The 21,645-nt window shown below is 44.0% G+C and overlaps 1 protein-coding gene across 2 annotated transcripts; it reads right to left on the reverse strand.

Annotated features, from left to right (window-relative positions):
- Positions 1–37: 37 nt before the first annotated feature.
- RAB17 (RAB17, member RAS oncogene family) lies at positions 38–20,708 on the reverse strand. 2 transcript variants are annotated; one of them, XM_079983126.1, is made up of 6 exons: positions 20,586–20,708; positions 15,120–15,297; positions 12,171–12,322; positions 3,861–3,986; positions 2,504–2,597; positions 40–740 (listed from the first exon to the last, which is right to left on the reverse strand). In XM_079983126.1, exons 2-6 carry the CDS (start codon positions 15,292–15,294, stop codon positions 616–618), a joined length of 672 nt encoding a protein of 223 aa, XP_079839252.1. In that variant the 5' UTR covers positions 15,295–15,297; positions 20,586–20,708; the 3' UTR covers positions 40–615. The 2 variants fall into 2 exon arrangements, with proteins under 2 accessions (XP_079839253.1, XP_079839252.1); XM_079983127.1 differs by lacking the exon at positions 20,586–20,708 and having other exon boundaries at positions 38–740; positions 15,120–15,316.
- Between the last annotated feature and the right edge of the window lie 937 nt (positions 20,709–21,645).

A 21,645-nucleotide genomic window follows, 5' to 3' on the forward strand; every position in this document is an offset into this window, starting at 1 on the left:
ACTGACTACACAGAAACCAATTCCTTCAGTGGGAAGCAGGAGACTAGACAGGATAGACCGCTACTTTGGTCTGATCTGGCAGGGATCTTCTCCTATTCTTATGAAATGACACAATGCTATTTTTTCCTCTTCTGTTTATTCTCTTTATTACATTTGGATACCAAAGAAAAACTATACTATTGAAAGCTTTTACAAATAATTTGGAAATGTGTGTTGTTTTTATGATGTTAGCTGCTCTGAGCCTGGCCTCAGCCAGGGAGGGCGGGATACAAATAAAATTTTATTACAGTGGTACCTTGGGTTACAGATGCTTCAGGTTACAGACTCCGCTAACCCTGAAATAGTACCTCAGGTTAAGAACTGATGAGAACAGAAATTAGCTAAAGTGGTACCTCAGGTTAAGAACAGTTTCAGGTTAAGAACGGACCTCCAGAACAAATTAAGTTCTTAACCCGAGGTACCACTGTATTATTATATTATTAAAACTTTTTAATGTCTTCTCACAGTAAAAAGGAATGAGGTAGGCACATAAAGCAGAGCAAACCCTCCGGCTTGGAGGAGCCAGCTTCCATTTTTTACTGCAGCAGCAACCCCAGCCACACTGAACAACTAATCTCAAATGGCTTGGCAGCATTTCGTTTCGGGAAAACTTGTTTCTCGCAGATCAACATGTGATTTCTTCCATTGTGTTGATTGAAATGTCTTCTCTCTCTGTTGTTCTTGTTTTAACAATTCATGAGCTTTGTGAGGAAGGGAGAAATGGTTATTTTTCTGTGAAATATAAAATTTACAGCCTTAATTAAAAGTGCAAGTTTTTACTTATCTGCTTACATGGAATAACAATTGTCCATGTGCAGCTGTTTCCTCCACCACATGACCAGTTGGTGAGCCTGAACCTGTTTCTGGGTTTCAGAAAGAGTAATGTGATGTCTCTGACCCTTGAAGGTCAAACCGTGGCCTTCAGATGCCCCCTGCCCTTTAAAGGCTAGAAGCGGCAGCTAGAATGGTCATGGAGTTGATGGCCAAATAATAGATCATTGGCCCAGTTTGCAAGACGCAGTAAACCATAGTTAAGAACAAAACTTGGCTTCCATAGGTGGCCTTTTGGGAGAGAAACAAACCTGGTGGATGGCATGAGAGGCCAGACTATTGCATTTCCCAACAAGGCAGCAGCAGCAGCAGGACCTGGGAGAATGGGAGCGACTGCAGTTTCAGCCCTGCGCATCAGCATGCTGCTCAACCACCTAAAACGAACTGGGTGATTGTTTTGCAAACGCGGCTATTATTCTGGAGCAATGATGTTAAACGGTGTGGACATAGAAAGTGGCTTTTCTCATCTATGCAAGAGTCATTTTACAGCCTCCAGCTCCACCTGCTACAATTGTTTCTTACCACTCTTATATGTTGAAGAGAAAGCAGGTGATGTGCTTTGATGGCTGAAGCAGACATAAGATAAAGTGAGAACGTGGAACAATTTCTACAGTTGTGCTCTCAGATCACCTTCAGAAGCACTCCGTCTTGCATGCAAGCAAACTGAGCACGGGCTCAAGGCCTTTAGTCTTTCCCTCATCCAGCAGGCAGCAGCAACAGGAACCAAGGATGGAAGAGTCAAGGCTGAACACCATTCTCAACTACACAACTTTCAGAAGACATCTGAAGGCAGCCCAGTATTGGGAAGTTTTTTATGTTTGACATTTTATTACGTTCCCACCCTGCACTCAGTTCTCACCTGTGGCTCCTAGAAGCTGTCAGGAGGCAACAGTGACCACACCCCAGGAAATGGCTCCAACAGGACAGCTAAACCAGGTGAGGGCAGCCAATAGGTCTCAAACCCTTATTGAGTTAGGGATTTGTCTATCCCCTGCATGCGAAGACACGCTCGGGTGGATTGAGAGGACAAGACCAAGCGTGGGTCTAATGGTCAAGAGGGTACTTTCTGCACATTCTGTAGAGGGATGTGAGGGGTAGATGGGACCTGTCAACCTGAGAAGGTAGCCCATCTAGGAGAAGGAAAACTCCAACCTCTGCTGCCTTGTGGGATATCTTCAGGAGAAGAAAAGGCTAAATAGCAAACCCTACACAAATCCAGACTGGAGTCACTAAGATGGTGCCTTGTACGCCTCCTTCTGGCAACTCCTGCAGCCAAGTTGCTCCCAAACATCTTGCTCTGCTTTCCTTTGGACCCCATCAGCGAGGCCAAGACAGGGGTCTTGTCATCTGGGCAGCCCAGGCCCTCTAGGCACACGGCCCAAACTTGTGCCCCAGGAGGTCACTTCAGTGCTAACACAGCAGTTTTGACAACACCCCCCAAGATGCACTCCATTGTCTCTTGAGACACATGGATGCCAACAACGAAACAAGATTAGTACTTGAAAATGAAATAGATTTTACGTTGGGTATTCAATCTTGAGAGAAGCATAAGAGCATAAATCAGAAGGCAGGCAAAATTTTGAGAGACAAGAGAGCACCATTTGTTAAATGTTAACTGTGTAAATTAACTTACCCAGAGACACAAAGAGTTCTGTCACTTGGTAATTAGATTTTGCAGAGGTTTCCATGTACTGCAGGTTCTTTGTTTGTGCAAACTCCTTTGCCTCCTGGAGAAACAACATATCTATGATTTCAAGGAAGTAGACTCTCTCTCTCTCTCTCTCTCTCTCTCTCTCTCTCTCTCTGTGTGTGTGTGTGTGTGTGTGTATACAGATATAAAGGTAAAGGTAAAGGTACCCCTGCCCATACGGGCCAGTCTTGACAGACTCTGGGGTTGTGCACCCATCTCACTCAAGAGGCCAGGGGCCAGCGCTGTCCGGAGACACTTCCGGGTCACGTGGCCAGCGTGACATCGCTGCTCTGGCGAGCCAGAGCCGCACACGGAAACGCCGTTTACCTTCCCGCTGGTAAGCGGTCCCTATTTATCTACTTGCACCCGGAGGTGCTTTCGAACTGCTAGGTTGGCAGGCGCTGGGACCGAGCAGCGGGAGCGCACCCCGCCGCAGGGATTCGAACCGCCGACCTTTCGATCGGCAAGTCCTAGGCGCTGAGGCTTTAACCCACAGCGCCACCTGCGTCCCTTTGTGTCCCTTTGTCCCTTTGTGGCACCTGGGCCCCTCCAAACAGCAGTAACTCATTGGGGAAGTTTTGCAGATCTAATAAAGCAGGGGGGGAAATCACAACTAATGCACTATTGTTGTGTTGCAGGGAGGCACTGAGCACTCTTACTCCACCCATGTGCTTTCCAAAAACTAGCAGCTACTTTTAAAATATAACACACCCTCTACGCAACTCAAGGTGGGTTTCTTTCTTATTTATTTATTTATTTATTTGCCTTCTTTAGTTAAGCAAGAGTGGTGGTTTATGTGTTTATTATTAAAAGGCACAAATTTGACCTGGAGAGCCAAATGAATCCCACCAACCATCTATGATTCCTGCATTGTAGTAGTTTGGACTAGATGACCCCCGTGACCCTTCCAACTCGGCAATTCTACGATTCTGTGATGGGCTGCCACATACATGAGAAACTCCAAAACAGCTATGTGAGATTGAGTGTTTCGGCAGAGGAATGTGAATACAGTGGTACCTCGGGTTACATATGCTTCAGGTTACAGACTCCGCTAACCCAGAAATATTACCTCGGGTTAAGAACTTTGCTTCAGGATGAGAACAGAAATCGTGCAGCGGCAGCAGGAGTTCCCATTAGCTAAAGTGGTGCTTCAGGTTAAGAACAGTTTCAGGTTAAGAATGGACCTCCGGAACGAATTAAGTTCTTAGCCTGAGGTACCACTGTATATGTATGAGAGGGAGAAGGGGAGAAGGCCTACATTTGTAAAAGTCATTGGCCGAAATACAAGAATAACGTCTACCTGTAATGTGACCTCCCGTTCAGCAGAAAGGTCCAGTTTATTGCCAACCAAAGCTATAATTATTTCATCAGGAAGGAATTCCTTCTCCAGTTCTGCCAGCCACACTTTTGCTTTCTCCAAACTTTCCTGAAAAGACAACTTATATGTAAATAACTGATATACAAGCAATAATGGAGCTATAATTTCTTAAGAGAAATTAGGTTCTGTATTAGTGTGCAAAATGTGTCATGTGCAACCAAACAACATTAAAAAAATGTGCTTAGTAATGAAGGATGGGGTTATACTCCCTCTGAAGGAGCAGCTATGTAGCTTGGGGGTCCTCCTGGATCCTTTGCTGTTGCTTGAGGCTCAGGTGACCTCGGTGGCACAGAGTGCCTTCTATCAGCTTCAGCTGGTGGCCCAGCTGCACCCCTGTCTGGACAGGGACAGCCTAACTACTGTTGTCTATGCTCTGGTAACTTCAAGGTTAGATTACTGCGTCATGCAGAGGGCAGCCCTTGAAGACTGTTCAGAAACTCCAGCTAGTGCAGAATTCAATGGCCAGGTTGCTCACCAGGGCAAGAAGGTTTGGTTAACTGCACTGGCTGCCAGTTAGCTTCTGGGCCCAATTCAAAGTGCTGGGTTTGACCTATAAAGCCTTAAACAGCTCACAGCTGCAATTCCTCAAGGGCAGTCTCTCCCCATATAAACTGACCTGGACTTTGCAATCATCATCTGGGGCCTTTCGTTGTGTGCCTCCCCCATAAGAGGTCCAGAAGATGGCAACACAGGAATGGGCCTTCTCTGCAGTGGCTCCCCATTTGTGGAATACTCTCCCCAGGCTATGATTCTATGAACAGTTCCATACTGCTAGCAGCCTCTTCCATACATCTCCACAAGTTAACGGGCTACTTGAGACAAATTTTTGGTAATGAAAGCTGTTCATTTAGAGAGGGCTCCTGGAACAGAACTGAAGGGCAAAGACCATCAGAGGCCACAGCCTTACTTTGCATAAAAATTCACAATTCTCCACAATGTCATCATATTCAGCAAGTTTGACATCCTCCATTTTAAGATGTTTTCTTTGTCAGTAACACTTTCGTGTCTGATTCATACGTTATTGTGTGTGACGACATCAGCCTGGTTAACTTTTCTAGGAGATTTTGATTTACACTGCTGTGATATTGTGATTGTTCCAACATGCTCCCAAATTGTCCTGGTTTAAGCCACTTTTAAAAAGGTTTTCCAGGACTTGAAGGTACAAAAAGCGCAGAGAGCCCTTTTAAGGGTTTTCTGAGCAACACGGAGGCTTGGGGGAGTTGCATAGGCACTGCACCCCCAAAAAATCCCAGGGGGGAGACTCCTGGGGGATAGGTTTCCCGGCTGCATGGGAGCGGTTCGGCTGTCTACCGGGTTTTTCCTTTTTTTCATGGGAAAGACTTGGGACGGAGCCGCGAGCGCAAAAAGGGATTTCACCAACTCCGTGCTGTGATGCCTCTAGCTTCTGCCGAAAAAAGAGCGACGAACCTCCACAAGATAAAACGGTTTCTCCTACGTGTTGTGAGTTAAAATATTCTCAAAAATTGGAGTTTAAGCGGGGAGAGCCGTGGATGTTTAAAGATTTTGGTAAGGAATCCATCCGGCTGAAAGCAGAAAATGGCACGGGTGATAGAATCGCAGACGTGGAAAAGGAAGTAGCCGCTTCGGTGTTCTTCTTTCAGTAGCCTGACTGAGTGAGTACAGAACGACGGGGCTTTTTCCACCCCGGTTAACAACTATCAACTATAAAGTAGCGAATTATTAACCACAAACTAGCGAAGAAGATGCCTAGTTGAACTATCCCCTGCCGTGTGCTCTGTGTCTTCCGTGGAAAGACGTAGACACTGTTGCAAAACTCTAACTGAATTACAATTGAACTCCGCGGCTGGGACTGTGCTAAAAGCGGCGCCAAAGGGAGAAGTAGGAGAAAGCGGCGCCGAAGGGAGAAGTAGGAGAAAGCGGCGGTGGAAAAACGAAAAGATAAAGAGATAGAGGTGAATATCCAACACGGATGTCTCTTGGAATACTTTTTTTTTTTTGAAAACTTTTTGGAAGCCTTTTGGAACTGAACATGGACACACTGAAATAAAGTACTGTGAGTTAAGTATAGTGGGGGGTGTAATGCTATAATGTTACTTTAAGAAGTGTTTTCCCCCCCACCACCCCTTATGCTACCCTCCATGCTACCCTCCTCTCCCTCCACCCTTAACATTATTAATTTGTACGATATCAGCCCCCTCTTTGATATTTAATAACTGAATCGATAGACTTTGTTACACCTCTGGTGCAGAAATAGAACGTGAAATTGAATGGTGTTTGAGCACCGGATACTACTTGTAGACATAGGGGGAGCTGTGCTTCAATCAATCCAGAGTGGAACTCTAATACATAACAAACTCTGCTATTTATTTCTATTGACTGTGCTGGATATCTCTACTACAATCTTGAGCTTATACCCACTTCCTTCAATGTTGGATTAGGCCGCCAAGTGGCCGAAGACACTGAAGATACTCAGATTAAATCTGGACGGTTTGGAAAATCTGTGTGAAATAATTTTGGTAACACTACCATTTCCTCTTGAGATATTCTCCATGTGCCTGACCTGACCTAACCCAGTCAATTAATTAGCATAGAGGTGAACCCCTTTTTAAGGGGCCAATACTTACTATACTTAATGGTGGGCTGAACTCATTTATGGTTGAGTCTACCCCCTCGACGTTCCTGGGGAAACATTTAATTTCGGTATGCACTCTTATCTCTTCCTGATTTTGTGACACACTCATTTGCCCTATGAGTTAAAAAAGGATCAATTGAATAAGTTGAAAATACAATAATTTATCCCTAAAAACTGCTCCTGCAGATTAAGTCTAGATAAGGGAATAAGATATCTTATAGTTTTATTAACCCTCTAGATACCCCTGGAGGCGATAGAGGTTAGAACTTACACAAGAGAGAGAAAAGATTGTGAGCCCTTTAAGGGAGAGTACCTGTATAAAAGATAACACGTGAAAGCCGGGATACAATGTGGGGAAAAGATGGGGGAAAGGCGGGGGGGACCCCAAGTGAAAGAAAGTTATCCCGACAAGAAGAAATCAAAGATCTAGATATTCTATGGCTGAAAATTAAGGAGGAGTTTAAACAAAATGAAACTCATATGGAAAACAAAATGGGAGAATTACAGGAATTAATAGATAGAAAGATAGAAGGAGCAGTAGGAGAACTCTCCGCTAAAATTCAAGATTTATCTGTTAAGTCAAAAATATGTGAGGAAACTAACAAAAAAATTCAAAAAGAGATGAGAGAACAGAAAAAAGAAACAGAAAGGATTAAGGAAGAAGTGAGAGAAATGAACAAAACACAGGAGCAAATATGGGATAATTTAGCGATGACAGAAATGCGACAGAAACAACTCCATCTAAAATTCAGAGGAATAGGGGAGGAAACAAAAGAGAATATAAAAGAGAAGATGACCAAGGAGCTGGCTAAATGGTTAGAACTGGAGGAGGAAGAGGTGGCGGGCACAATGGAGAATGCTTTTAGAGTAAAAATGAGAGCCCAGCAACACAGGTCAAAAAAACCTCTTGGAGACTGTCTGGTAATTCTAAACTCAATCGAGATGAAGAACCTAATACTAAAAATGAGCTACCATAAAAAATTGATAATTGACGGTAGACCAATTATTGTGCTTAAAGAAATACCAGTTAGGCTTTTGCGTAAAAGGGAAAGATACAGACAGATAGCCGGGGCCTTGAGGAGAAATAATATACAATACAGATGGGAATTCCCTGAGGGGATTACCTTTTTCTTTAAAGATAAAAGATTCAAACTGACAGATACTCAGGAGGTGGAAAAATTTCTGAGAAGGTATGAGAAAGAGCTCGGCAAGGTAGAGGACAGGATAAGAGACAGAGAGGGATCAAGAGATGAAAAAAAAAGAAAGAAGGAGAGGAAGGAGAGACAGAAAGGAAGTGAAGTGGGAGAAGAAGAAATAGAAAAGGAGGAGGGAGTGGTGGGAAGTGAGGAGGAGAAAGAAGAAGACTATTCTGGGAACGGAAGCCCCAAAACATAAATTTGAAAACTTTGACTGATCAAATAGATCTTTGCGTCAGTAATGCCTTTGAATGTTATGACTTGGAATGTAAACGGTTTGAATGAAAAATCAAAAAGGAATAAAATAGAGAAAGTTGTGAGGAATAAAAATTATGATGTGATTTGCTGGCAAGAAACACACGTAGCTAAAAAACACAAACATATACTGATAAACAAAAGGTTAGGAGTAGAATTTATTAATTCGGATGTAAATAAAAAAAGAGGGCTGGTGATTTACATGAAAGAGAAATGGGACCCAATATTAATCTGTAAAGACACCGAGGGAAGAATTCTGGGGGTCCAAATTAACTATCAAGGAGAAAAACTTAATGTAGTAACTGTGTATGCACCTAACACAAATAAAGCAGAATTTTTCCAAAAATTGGAGCAAGTGCTATTAGAATTAGAAAATCATAAATTAATTCCGCTTGGAGATCTGAATGGAGTACCCCTACCAGAATTAGATAGAAATGAGAAAAAGAGGAAAGGGAATCAAGGGAAACTCCCAAAAGCGTTTGATAACCTCCAAGAAAATTTAGATCTAATTGACATTTGGAGATATAAAAACCCAATAACGAAACAATTCACGCATTTCTCAGAACCCCATCAGAGTTGAGGTAGAATTGATCAGATATGGGTCTCAAGAGAACTATCGATTAGAACAACGAAATGTGAAATACAACCCAGAACCCTCTCTGACCATAACCCAATTGTGATGGAAATAAAAGGTAAATCACCGGGCCCATATAGATGGAGAATGAATGAATACTTACTTGAAATTGACGAAATAATTGAAAAGGCTAAAAACACTTTGAAAGAATACTTTGACATAAACTTGAATAAAGAAACAAAAATTGATGTAGTTTGGGACGCCAGTAAGGCGGTGTTAAGAGGATTTCTAATCCAACAGAATAATTACAGAAGGAAACTAAGAGAATCAAAGAAAGAAGAAATACTTAAACAATTAAGAGACTGTGAGGAAAAACTAATAACAGACCCAAGGGATGAGAGAACTAAGCAAATCTCCAAAGTGCTGCAGACACAATATTCAACACTAATAAGTCAAGAAGTAGAATGGAGAATTAAATTAATGAAGCAAAAATATTTTGAATCTGCAAACAAAACGGGGTGTCTACTGGCGTGGCAATTGAGAAAAAGGAAAAAACAGAATGTGATTAATAAAATTAAAATAGAAGAGCAAATACTAGAAGACCCCGGTAAAATAGAGGAAAAGTTTCTACAATTTTACGAAAATCTCTATAAAAAGGAAGAGGAAGACCCAGCAGAAATAGAAAATTATTTGGAGAGGAACAGAGGAGAACAGCTGACGGATGAAGAAAAAATATATTTAAATAAGTTAATAACAATAGACGAGGTTAAGGAGGCAATTAAAAAGATGAAGCCAGGGAAAGCACCAGGACCGGACGGCCTGTCACAAAAATATTATAAAGTCTTAGAAGAACACCTGGCTCCGGTCCTTCGTGATGTAATGAATAACACTCTACAAGGAGGAAGGATACCTGATTCCTGGAAAGAGGCCTATATTACGTTAATTCCTAAATCAGAGTCGGATAAGTTGGATATTAGAAACTATAGACCGATATCACTACTTAATAACGACTACAAAATCTTTGCAGAAATAATGGCTAATAGGCTCAAAAAATATCTATCAAAATCTATTCACAAAGACCAAGCTGGTTTTTTACCTAATAGATATTTAAAAGATAATGTAAGACATATAATAAATGTTATTGAATACTTGGACTTTAAGATAGATATCCCTGCAGCCCTAATCTTTATCGATGCTGAAAAGGCATTTGATAACGTATCCTGGCGGTTTCTACTAAAATGTATGGAGAGAGTTGGAATGGAGGGGCCATTTATGGAAGGTATAAGAGCAATTTATTCGGGTCAGAAAGCCAAACTGATTATTAATAGTAATTTAACTAATTCGTTTGAGATTTCAAAGGGAACAAAACAGGGATGCCCCCTATCCCCTCTCCTATTTATTATGGTGTTGGAAGTAATTACAAACAAAATAAGGGAAACCCCGGAAATAAAAGGAATTAGTATTGGGGCTAAAGAATACAAATTAAAAGCCTACGCAGATGATTTGGTAATATCGCTAAGAGACCCAGTAGAGTGTATCGACAAAGTCATAGAGTTGTTGGAAGAATTTGGGAAGCTATCCGGTTTTAAACTGAACAAGGTTAAAACTAAGATGCTAACAAAGAACTTATCCGAAGATCTAAGAAACCAGCTTGAGATAAAAACAGGAATTAAGGTGGTAAAAAAGGTGAAATACCTAGGCATTTGGATCACTACGAAAAATATAAACCTAGTGGAAGATAATTACACAAAGACCTGGAAAGAGATTAAAAAAGATTTGGAGACCTGGAGTCGTTTAAAACTTTCCTGGTCGGGGAGGATGGCAGTAATTAAGATGAGCATTCTTCCAAGGCTGCTGTTCTTATTTCAGAACATCCCGGTGATTAGGGGCACGACGCTATTTAAAGATTGGCAGAAAACCCTGTCCAGATTTATCTGGCAGGGCAAAAGAGCAAGAATTAAATTCAAACTACTCACAGACCGTAAAGAAAGGGGAGGGTTTGCCGTCCCGAACCTAAAATTATATTATGAGGCTTCATGTTTGTGTTGGATCAAGGATTGGATTGCATTGAAAAACACGGATTTGTTGGACTTGGAGGGATTCAACGCCAGATTTGGTTGGCATGCGTATTTATGGCAGGAAAAGGAGAGAGTACATAAAGGATTTGCCAACCATGTTATCAGAGGAGCGCTACTTGAGGTATGGAACAGAAATAAGAGACTTATAGAAAAGGACACCCCATGGTGGCTGTCACCAATCGATATCCTAACAATTAAAAAAGCCAACATGGAAGGTCAAAGATGGACCTATGAGGAATTACTGGTAGGAACAGACAAAGGGTGGAGACTCAGACCCTATGAAGAAATAAAAGACAAACTAACGACTTGGTTACAATTTTATCAAATTAATGTGTTATGGAACGAACATAAAAAAATAGGGATGAGTGAGAAAAAGTCTAGATACCAGGTGGAAATAATAGAAGGAAACTCTAAACTCCTATCTAAAATGTATAATCAACTACTAGACTGGGACACCAAGGATGAAGAAGTAAAGGAAGTGATGATCAAATGGGCCATGGACCTTGGATATAACTTAGAGTTTGATAGGTGGGTGAAACTTTGGAACAAGGACATGAAATTTACAGCATGTGTTGGACTCCGAGAAAATTTACAAAAAAATGATGTACAGGTGGTATATAACCCCTGTGAAATTGGAAAAAATGTACAAGACCGGGGACAAAACCTGCTGGAAGTGCAAATCAAAAGAGGGTGACTTCCTTCACATGTGGTGGGCCTGTGGAGAAGTGAAAAGGTTTTGGGGACTTATTTACGATGAGCTAAAAAAAATATTGAAATACACATTCCCTAAAAAACCTGAAGCTTTTCTCTTAGGAATGGTCGGGGAGGAGATAAGACGAGAAGATCAAACCATGTTCCAATACACAACGGTAGGTTACTTTTAGCGCAAAATTGGAAAACCCCCAATATTCCAACTATCAGAGAATGGCAATCCAAGTTATTTGAGTATATAGAGCTAGCAAGGATGACACAGAAGATCAGGCATCAGAAAAATGTAAAATTTATTAATGATTGGAATAAATTCATTACATACATAGAAACAAATTTAGGAAATATTAAAATTACAGTAGGTATAACATAGAGCCTGAGAGGTATTGATAAAGATGGCAAAAAGAAACCGCAGGAAGATAAGGTAAAAATAGAGCTCAAACCGTGATGGAGGGAAGTCTTTTAATGTAACGTTGTAATTTGTTATGTGTATGTGGTTTTTTTTGTTTGTGTTTTTTTTTTCTCTTTTTTCTTTTTTGGATGCGTTTTTTGTTTGATATGTTATGTTTGATGTTGTTGGTTTTCTCTTTTGTTTTCTGTGTTGAAAAAGAGCCTAATAAAAAGAATTAAAAAAAAAAGAAGATACAAAAATGCACTAGAGCAACCTTTTCATACAAATATAGAAAAATATGACAACTTCTCCTTGAAAAATAAAGCACCATTTGGAAATTATGCCAAATTACACATTCAGAAATGGTGAAATTGGAAAAGGGAAGGGAAGGCCTACACAAAGCATTCCTGCCTTACCTTCCTCGTTATATCATAAACCAGAACAGCAGCATTCGCTGCTCTGTAATAGAGATGGCAGACACTATGGTACTTCTCTTGGCCTGCAGTGTCCCAGATCTCAAGCTTAATTGTGGTGTTATCCAAACTTAGAACCTGCGTGAAGAAGGAACCTAAAAGCAAAAGAGAAATGAATCGCTTTCCAGTAGAAGCTGCAGACACAATGGAGATTAGATTTTTGTTAACTAGATGGCCTTACTGGCCGTAAACCAAACCATGGCTTTGCACAAATGCACAAGTGTGAGGGCTCTAAGAAAGGAGATCACAGCTGCTGTGTTCCTCCCCTGGTCCTCCCGTTGCTGAACTGCCATGAGCAAAGTCTTGCTTGGCTTGAGATGTTGTCTGAGCCCAGACTCTTGGCTTGTTTTGCTCCAGACAAACTGTGCAGAGTAAACCTAAGAACAACCCACAGTTACTAGACAAGTTATTGTTTGGCTGGAGTGAGACAAGCTGCAAGCCCAGGGTTGAATGACATGCTAAGCCAAAACATGGCTTAATGGTGGCAGCACAGCAGGAGGGAGGAGGGCAGCAAGGGCCAGGACCCTGCCCACTGGCATGAGTGCCCTAGATCAAGGCTTGGCTCAGGGCAACTTGCTAACCAAGCCTCTTGGAACATTTGGTCAGGCTATATAGATATGAATTTTTATGAGTCAACCGCTTAGCCAATTAATAAATAAAGCTATAAATAAAGTCATAACGCTATCAGTGCGAGAGAGAGTGCAAGGATTGCCTCTTTCAGGATGAGAACTGCTTCAGCCATGTGTACATCAATGGAAAACAATGTTCAGGTCTATTGGTTTTTTTCTCATATCCAAATAAATGTGATCAACTGATTTGCACTTCTATCAACTTCCAGACTCACAAAGCAGCTTCAGTAATGTTCTATATTAATCTTTTTCTACTCAAAAGTCAAAATATGGAACTTTGATGTGCAAGTAAGGTTCTGCACCTGCCCAGGCATTGCTTTCTTTTAAAATAACAAGGTGTGCCATGCTGGTTGGGGAGCCTTCCTGGTGCCGGCCAGATGCAGAGGGCCCTGTCCACTGGCCAATCGTCAGGGATGATGGGAATTGCATGTAGTCCATCTGGAAGGCACCAGGTTGGGGAAGCCATCCTTGTTAAAAATGAAGTGGTAATAGACTATGCATCCATTCAGATTACAGGTGACTTTAATTGTACAACATGCCATCTGTCGCCTGCATTCCCAAGGTGCACAAGAGTGCAGAAATCAATTGTTATATCAGTATATCAAGCCATCATATAGCTGAGAACCAAAGTCACTACAGTGGTGCCCCGCAAGATGAATGCCTCGCAAGACGAAAAACCCGCTAGACGAAAGGGTTTTCCGTTTTTCGAGGCACTTTGCAAGACAAATTTCTCTATGGGCTTGCTTCGCAAGACGAAAACGTCTTGCGAGTCTTGCAATTTTTTTCGCTTTCCCCCCCTTTTTCTAAACTGCTAAGCCGCTAATAGCCGCTAATAGGGTTGCTTCGCAAGACGAAAAAACCGCTAGACGAAGAGACTCGCGGAACGGATTCTTTTCGTCTTGCGAGGCACCACTGTATAATGTTGCCCTTCTCAATGAACGAGTCTGTTCAGTGCTTCTGGCACTGCTGTTTCCCATTCCTGCACATAAGCCACTTTCCCAAGTCTCCTTCCTCAACAGCCCTACCTAGTTTGTTGCTTCCTTGCACATAGAATCCCAGAGTTGTGAAGTTGGAAGTGACCGTGAGTATCATCTAGTTCAACCCCCTGCAATGCTTCCCTCAGCCTCTGTCTATTGCTTCTTTAACCCTGGACTATTTTGAAAGCATGTGAACTCTGCCACAATCACTTCCACGTCCACTTCATTTCCTAGCAATTGGCTGATAAATACTGGGAAGGGCAACTCTGGGCCCCTCTCAATGTCCTCATGATACTTTGCAGGGAGGGGACCCAAGTGGTCCCACTTTCAAAATTGCTTGTGTATGTGACATAAACATATGAGAGTGCTGGAGGTGAAATAGTTAAACAGGTTACCCAATCAGAACCCAGGGGGTGGAGTCAGAGGGACTATAAAACCAGCTCTGGGAGGGGCAAAGGGGAGAGTTTGTTGGGAGTTGGGTGGTTGGTTGGAGTGGGAGTGAATTGGGATAGAGTCTGTGGGTAGGTTGAGTTAGTGTAGCCAAATAAGCCGAGTCAGGAACAGTTAGGAGCTAGGAAGACAAGTAAATATCTGAGAGGTGGTTTAGTGAGTGAGAGCAGGTAGCGGAAGTTATAGGTCTGGATAGGCACCCCATGATTGTAATTGACCAATACCATTTATGAAACCATACGCTTCTTAAACTGCAATAAATAAACAGAAGTTTATGTTCCAATTTAACCCTGACTGGACTCAGTATTGTACCAGGTAGGGCCTGGGTGCTGGCAGTGAGAAATAAAGTGGTGGCACAGGGATCAATAGACGGTGAAACGTCCAGGGACCCCGTGTGATCGCCACAGCGTCTACAAATACACAGACACACCAAGAGGTTCTTCCGTGTCTTCTGGCCACGTTCTTCACCTCCTCATCCGCTGCACTTCAGCAGCTGGGGGGGGGGTGTGGATAGATGTCAATTAGCCATGCCCCCCATCACATGATGATGTTCAAGTTGTGCACTGTGTTGCTTTTATCACTGGGTGTCACTCTGTCACTACAGTTGCAAGGAAAGAGATAGTGCTCCATCCCTCTAGGGTGTTCTGTGCATGGTTGCCATGGAGACAATATTTCATAATAAAAATAGCTGAGGCTCTGCCAAAGCAGTTCCTCGGCCAAATGTTCATGACTTGCATCCTTGGCCTTATTCTGAGTAATTTGTAGCATGTCGGTTAATGCAAAAGGCAGGGCACCTTCAGCCAGCGTTGGGGTCCTACCCCTCACCATTCACTTACAGCCCACGGTAGGCAGAGAGTCCCGGAAGTCCTTCTTCACATAACGATAGGCTAGACTTGACTTTCCTACAGCCGTGCTTCCCAGAAGAACCACTTTGAAAATGTAAGAATCTTTTAGGGAGGGGACATAAAGGTAGGGAGTGGCCTCCTTGTTCTGCACCCTTCTCTGAGCCATGTCCTGGAGAGGAAAAGGAAAAGGAAAGGGAATGATTTGGCAGCAACAGAGGCTCTGGAACTGAGAGAAAGAGGAGATGAAGCCTCACAACTATGCGGCAGTAAATGGAACACTTTGCCGTTGGATAATGACATTTCTCAACCTTTGCACCAAGTACAGTGGTACCTCGGGTTAAGAACTTAATTTGTTCTGGAGGTCTGTTCTTAACCTGAAACTGTTCTTAACCTGAGGTACCACTTTAGCTAATGGGGCCTCCCACTGCTGCCGCTGTGCAATTTCTGTTCTCATCCTGAAGCAAAGTTCTTAACCCGAGGAACTATTTCTGGGTTATCGGAGTCTGTAACCTGAAGCATCTGTAACCTGAAGCGTCTGTAACCTGAGGTACCACTGTAGTTCCTTTCAGGTGTATTTTTTGCCTCTGAAGAATGCATTATCAAAATGCATGGAGTTTTTTATATTCCACAATTAAGTTTTCCACATGTGGGCACACATCACACCTCTTTGTTCTGAGTGTTGGCATGCAACCAAGGAAACGGGGGCAACTGGCAGGTGTGCCGGGCAATCTCGAGTCCTTGGTGCAGCATCTGCGACCTGACCTTCAGAACCTAGGGCATGCTAGAATAAATGCTACACAACAGAAGTGGCTACTCTGCAGAGTAAACGCTACACAACAGAAGCGGCTACTCTGCAGAGTAAATGCTACGCAACAGAAGTGGCTGTGTGAGCATATTTACAAGCAGTTTATTCAGGACGAAAGGGAACATGTCTGATCTCCTTCATGTCCAAAGCAAGACAGCTAAAGCAAAAGCTATACACAAATGGAAGTTCCCAGCAAGCTGTGCTGGAGTGTAAACAGACATGTGACACGCAACAATCCACACGTCTGTTCTTAAGGTGGAATGGAATATCCCAACACTGAGAGGCACCATGAGGATGGAATAAAGAAAAGGCCTATTCATGCAACCGATGACATTAAGTATCTCCTGATCAAATAACATAATGATCCAAAGTATGGTGTTACTTTTAAAATGCCATGTAAACTATGATTTCTGTAAATACATTTTTATCTTACTTTTTGATCAATATGATTTTCTTCCTGGAGTTCATGCACAGCTTCCTTGCCTCTCATGCCTACTTGGCTGAATAAAGTACTGTACACACATCCCCAGTTATGTTCCGGCTTGGTTTGGGGACTCTTTCATTGAGTGTCTATTTACTTGCCTGTTCAAAGCACTTAGATAGTGACAGCTGCTAAAGTAAGTGTTATCAAGTTGAGGGGGTGCTAGTGTCCTTGTAACTCCACTGCCAACGGTGTGTGACCCCAGATGAGCCCAGAACATCAGTGCCACTATCTCAACCGCTTGCCTTGCTGTCCTTGTGCAAGAAAAGACCTCTGACCTGGACAGAGTGAAGCATCTCTTGAGGAAGCTGAGAGACTTGAGTGGGGGCCCAGGGACTAGAGAATGGGTTGGGGAGGGAGAATGTCCACAGATCACGGGGCAAGAATAGAAGAAGCAAAAAACTGACATGGCTCTGAAAAGCTGCTAAATCTCAGGGGCTACAATGGAGAGGCAGATGGTGGCAGCTGCTACTGAAGGGGAATCACGTTTTTCTGGGATATCACACTTATTCCCAAATGCTGCAAATAACAGCACAGGTTATTCTTTTCACTTGTGCCTGGCCACTGTTCAGTCCCGCCCCCCCCCCGCCCCGCTTTTGTGAGTGGCTGAGTGAAGGTGACAATAAGGGTCTCTGTCTTCAGCTTCAACAAGTTCACCTGAAGGATCACTTTTCTCACATATGCCCACTCACTGCTTCAGACTGCAGAAATAGTCCCTTTTCAAGAGCCACATACTGTTAATTCCACACTTGAAAGTAATCAAACCTTCAGCATGAACCGTTTACCTTCCTGCCACAGCAGTACCTATTTATCTACTCGCGCTGGTGTGCTTTCGAACTACTTGGTTGGCAGGAGCTGGGACAGAGCAACGGGAGCTCACCCCGTTGCAGGGATTCAAATCACCAACCTTCTGATCGGCAAGCCCAAGAGGCTCAATAGATTAGACCACAGCGCTACCTGCGTCCCTCTTTAATGCACCTGAACTTGGCTACCTCCACTCCACTTCAGCAGTTGGACACATGCCTTTACAGGATGGTGCAGAAGAAATAAAAGGTCAATTTTATCATACAAAGTACTACTTTTTTCTTTAAGGAATTGTTCAATCTCCATTCCGAATGCTTCAGAGGGTCACTTCTCCTGGAGCTTAAGCTAGCCTCCAAGTTTCTAACACAGCAATACTTAATAGGATGTAATCTTGCTGAAATTTGAGTCTGAGGAGTAGCAGGTCCAGCACCAGCACTTGGCACCCCAGGAATCCAGGAGGGCCCACCCCCCACGGTGCCTCCAAGCCGCTATTTTAATTTCCTCAATGCTCAGAGTGGCACTATGCTGTGGGAAATTAAAATAGCAGCTCCCCAGTATGACTGGTGTGCTGTTGTCACTGCCAGGTGACTGAGGGGGCCCATCAGTATAAGGAGGGGGGTCCCTCAGAGAATGAACAACTTCCATCCTGCTGGGATGTGCACATCATAGTGAGCTCATCATTCTCTTTCCATCGAGATGAAGCAATCGTTCCTTCTCTTCCTGCCCACATATTCAAACATTTCTTAGAAACATTCTGCAAATGTAATTCCTGGGAACTTTGCGTAGTCCACACAACTCAGCAGTGGACCTCAGCAGAGGTTGAGCCAAAAAAGTTGAGGCTATTGCTACAGGTCTGAGGTGAAGAGACTGGTAGTGAAATAGAGGTCTTGGGGCTGAGGAAATCCGCCCATTCAGAAGGTAAGGAGAGCCTTGCTGGATGTGCCATCATGAGTCCTCTTTCTCCTGCTTCTGCTCATCCAGCTCCCAAGAGGAAGGACCACCAAGTCTACTTTTCTGCTGGGTCTTCCCCTTTCAGCAATCCCCTCAGCTACAACTGAGAAGAGAGGAGCTAGCCTGGATGGAGGGGAAGGCCTTGGGGAACATGACCCAAGAAGCAACTGCAGTCTGGGACACCTCAGTGGCATCCCAGCACTGGAGGAGAGAGCACCAGAAGCAAAGCAAGAGAGTAAGGAGAGGTAGCTCTGGGCCCATTGCATGGAGGCGGCTGGGGAAGCCTGGGAGGAGCACAACCTGTTGCACTGCCAGGATTGCAATCCTGCACAAGCCACACAACTTGCCAACGTGCAACAATGACAGGGAAGTGGGAGGCATTATTTATCCCAGGCTAACCCTGGGCCAATCCCCAAAGTGGTAAAACTGTCCTATTTAGTAACAATACTGCTTAGCATTTATTACATGTTTGAAGCATATATCTTTTTACAAGCTTTAAAAAGGACCGTGTGTCAGGGAACTGACATCAGAGCGAGAGGCGGAGGCAGGGCTCCAGAGCGATGCCGGAGAGGGGACCAGCAGGGGGGAAGGAATTCAGCGTAACACCAGTAGAGAAGAGAGGAAGATGGAGGAAGTGGAGGCAGCGCTCCAAGACCCTTCACCAGAGACTAGTGGAGAGAGCGCTGACACGCCCCTGCCTTCCCCGTACTTGCGCAGACGAGTTCCGCGCAGGGAAAGTAGGAGGAGACTAGGCGTCAAACAGCTCTTATGCTGGAAGAGGTTCAAGAAACGCCCACTGACGGATTCTGCAAGTGACTGACCGGTCACAGAGTGTGAGCTGTCAGCCAAAGCATGGTTGGCCAGGCAATATAACTAAAACTGAAGGCAACTTACGCACAAGTAACCCTGTGATGGCCTGGGATTCCGATTCAGAGGCTGAACCAGAGGAATCCCGGCCTGCACAGGAGTCCCCGCCTCCAGGGCCGGCTGAACTGGGGCAAGGCCTAGATTCTGAGGAGCCTGCACCTGTGTCAGATCCTCAGGAGCAGGCACCAGGTGAAACCCTTCTGGCCCCAGAGGTGCTTGAGGACTCAGTGGCTACAGGTGAGCCTCCTCCGGGGCCCAGTAACCCTTCGGCCTCTCCTGAACTACAGAGGCTTAGGGCAGAGAGGCGAGGGGAACTGGTTGCTCCCAGGAGGAGTGCTTGCCTTAAGGCCAGAGGAGGCGGGGCTCCTGGGGGCCGGGACCGCCCCTGGCCTTAGAAGAAGATAAAGGTCAGTCAGCCCGGTCCCAGGTTGCGGGAGCAACGTCGTTGTTGGCTTCAGATCTTCCAGTGTTCCTGTTCCCTGCCCGGCCTCCTGCTCCTGACCTTCCAGCATTCCTGTTCCCTGCCCGGCCTCCTGCTCCTGACCTTCCAGCGTTCCTGTTCCCGCCCGGCTCCCAGTTTCGGACCTCGCCTCTCATCTTGTGAACTCTGACTACGATCACGGTACCTTCCCCCTGGGACCAGCACAAACCCCCTTACAACCATTACACCGTGGTTGCATTGCCTCCCATACTGCAAACAGGAAGTTGGGCTAACTGAGTTCAGGTCAGAGGGGAGATTTAAGTGAGAACTTCCCTGAACTGTAGCTGAGAGGGCTGTCCAGTGGGATCCTTGCACAACACACCCACTCCCCCCCCCCCAAAAAAAAAGGTTTTGTGATAAAGAAAGTGACAGGAAAATGCACAATAAAGTGCAAGACACTTCCTTGATGCGATGTCCTCTAACCTCCCCACAACAAATGCAAATGAATGCTCAGGACACAACCAACATCATCTAATCTCCCTGAAAACAAATAAGGATGAATTCTCAATGAACAGGTTACCAGGAAGGGCCCTCAGTCTTTAGCTGTTTGATCCTATGGCTATTTATTTGCCCAAAAGGAAATGTTATTGAATTTAGTGGAACGGCAGTCCTTAGGAGTGCTACCCCAGATACAAATCACCTAGATGAGATTTGTAGTTTGGAGCACCTTTGGTTGTGGAAATGCTGTAGTAGTAGAATAACTATTTCTAATGTCTTTAATGGCTAAAGCTAATGCCTGACAGAAATTATCCACACTGGAAGCAAAATAGTTCCTCTTGCAAATTCACCGTGCAAGTCCGTATGGAGCCTGATTATCCCTTGTATATTCCTGCTATTTTTCTAAATGATACAAGACCCATTTTACGTGAGGACTAATCTAACCAGTTTCTCTTTTAGCTGAACATTCACCCACCTCTCATCCAGGCTGTCCATATCAAAGCAAACAAACCATTCTGGTAGCTGCATGTCACAAGTTATATATTAGCAAGTCCCGTTCCTCTCATGGGTCACTGAGTAAGCGTTTTGCTGAGTTTCTTCTATCCTGGTGCTTCTCTCTGAAGATCTTACCTTTCCAGATGTTCCTGCCGTGTTCTCTCCTTTTCAAGATTTCTGCTCATTTACTCGGGGGTGCTGAGGTGGGAGAATTGGCAGCCTCGGCAGTGGCACAGCAAAAGAAGACTCCTCCAGTCAGGGAAGGGCTCTTGTACTTTCCCAGCTGCCTGCTGCTTTTATCAACAAGCTGACCCAGAGTTTAAGGTCCACTGATTTCCCTCTTGGACAGTCACCTTCAGAATTGCACTGTAAAGAATGCAGAGCCATAAAACCTGATGATCCAGGTGAGTTGCAGTTGGCAGGGGGTGTTTCTCACAGGGTGGAGCCCTGCGCAACTCCGTGAACCTCAAGGCAAAACCTCTGCCTCATACCTGTTCCCAGCCATTTCCCACTACTGATTTACAGACCACTTCCTGTTTGGGTTTTTCCTTTTTTTAAAAAAAAAACTGCAAACACTAGAAATCCAGGGGATTAACCAGAACTACCTATTTATTTGTTAATTTATTTTAAAAACAAAGAGAGTACCCTCATCATATTATCATACCACAACGTGGTGTTATGGGTCTTTGCAGTGACGTTGTAAGGGAGTTGATCCCAGACCCTAAATAAGCACACGAAAAGGCTTCCATGTGTTTTTGATTAAGCCTAGCTTTGTGTACCATTCAAGACCAGAGTGCCTTTTATATAGCTCCTCGCCGTCTGATCTTACCTGGGCTACAGCCAGCCATTCCCCATGGTCTCCTCCTCCTGCAAGGAATGAGTCATTCTTGCTATCTGCTGAAAGTGTTATGTTAGGAGCCACTTTCTGCAGCTGTGTCAGTCCACTGAGTGACAGAGTCTTGTGGCATCTTCAGAAATAACAAATGTTATGCGCAAGCTGTGATGGCGCCACTGTAAGACTCCACAAGACCCTTTGTTGATTAGGAACCAAGTTTTGCCAAAACTTTTACCTGCCTAGTTTGTTCTAAAAGTCTTCAAGAAAACTTTTGATAATGCACATCAGATAGAAAAAAAGGCAAGAAATGACATTCCAACTAAACATTAGGAAGAGCTTTCTGACGATAACAGCTGTCTG

This window comes from Podarcis cretensis, assembly GCF_951804945.1.
Source record: "Podarcis cretensis genome assembly, chromosome: 1".
Taxonomy (NCBI): Eukaryota; Metazoa; Chordata; class Lepidosauria; order Squamata; family Lacertidae; genus Podarcis; species Podarcis cretensis.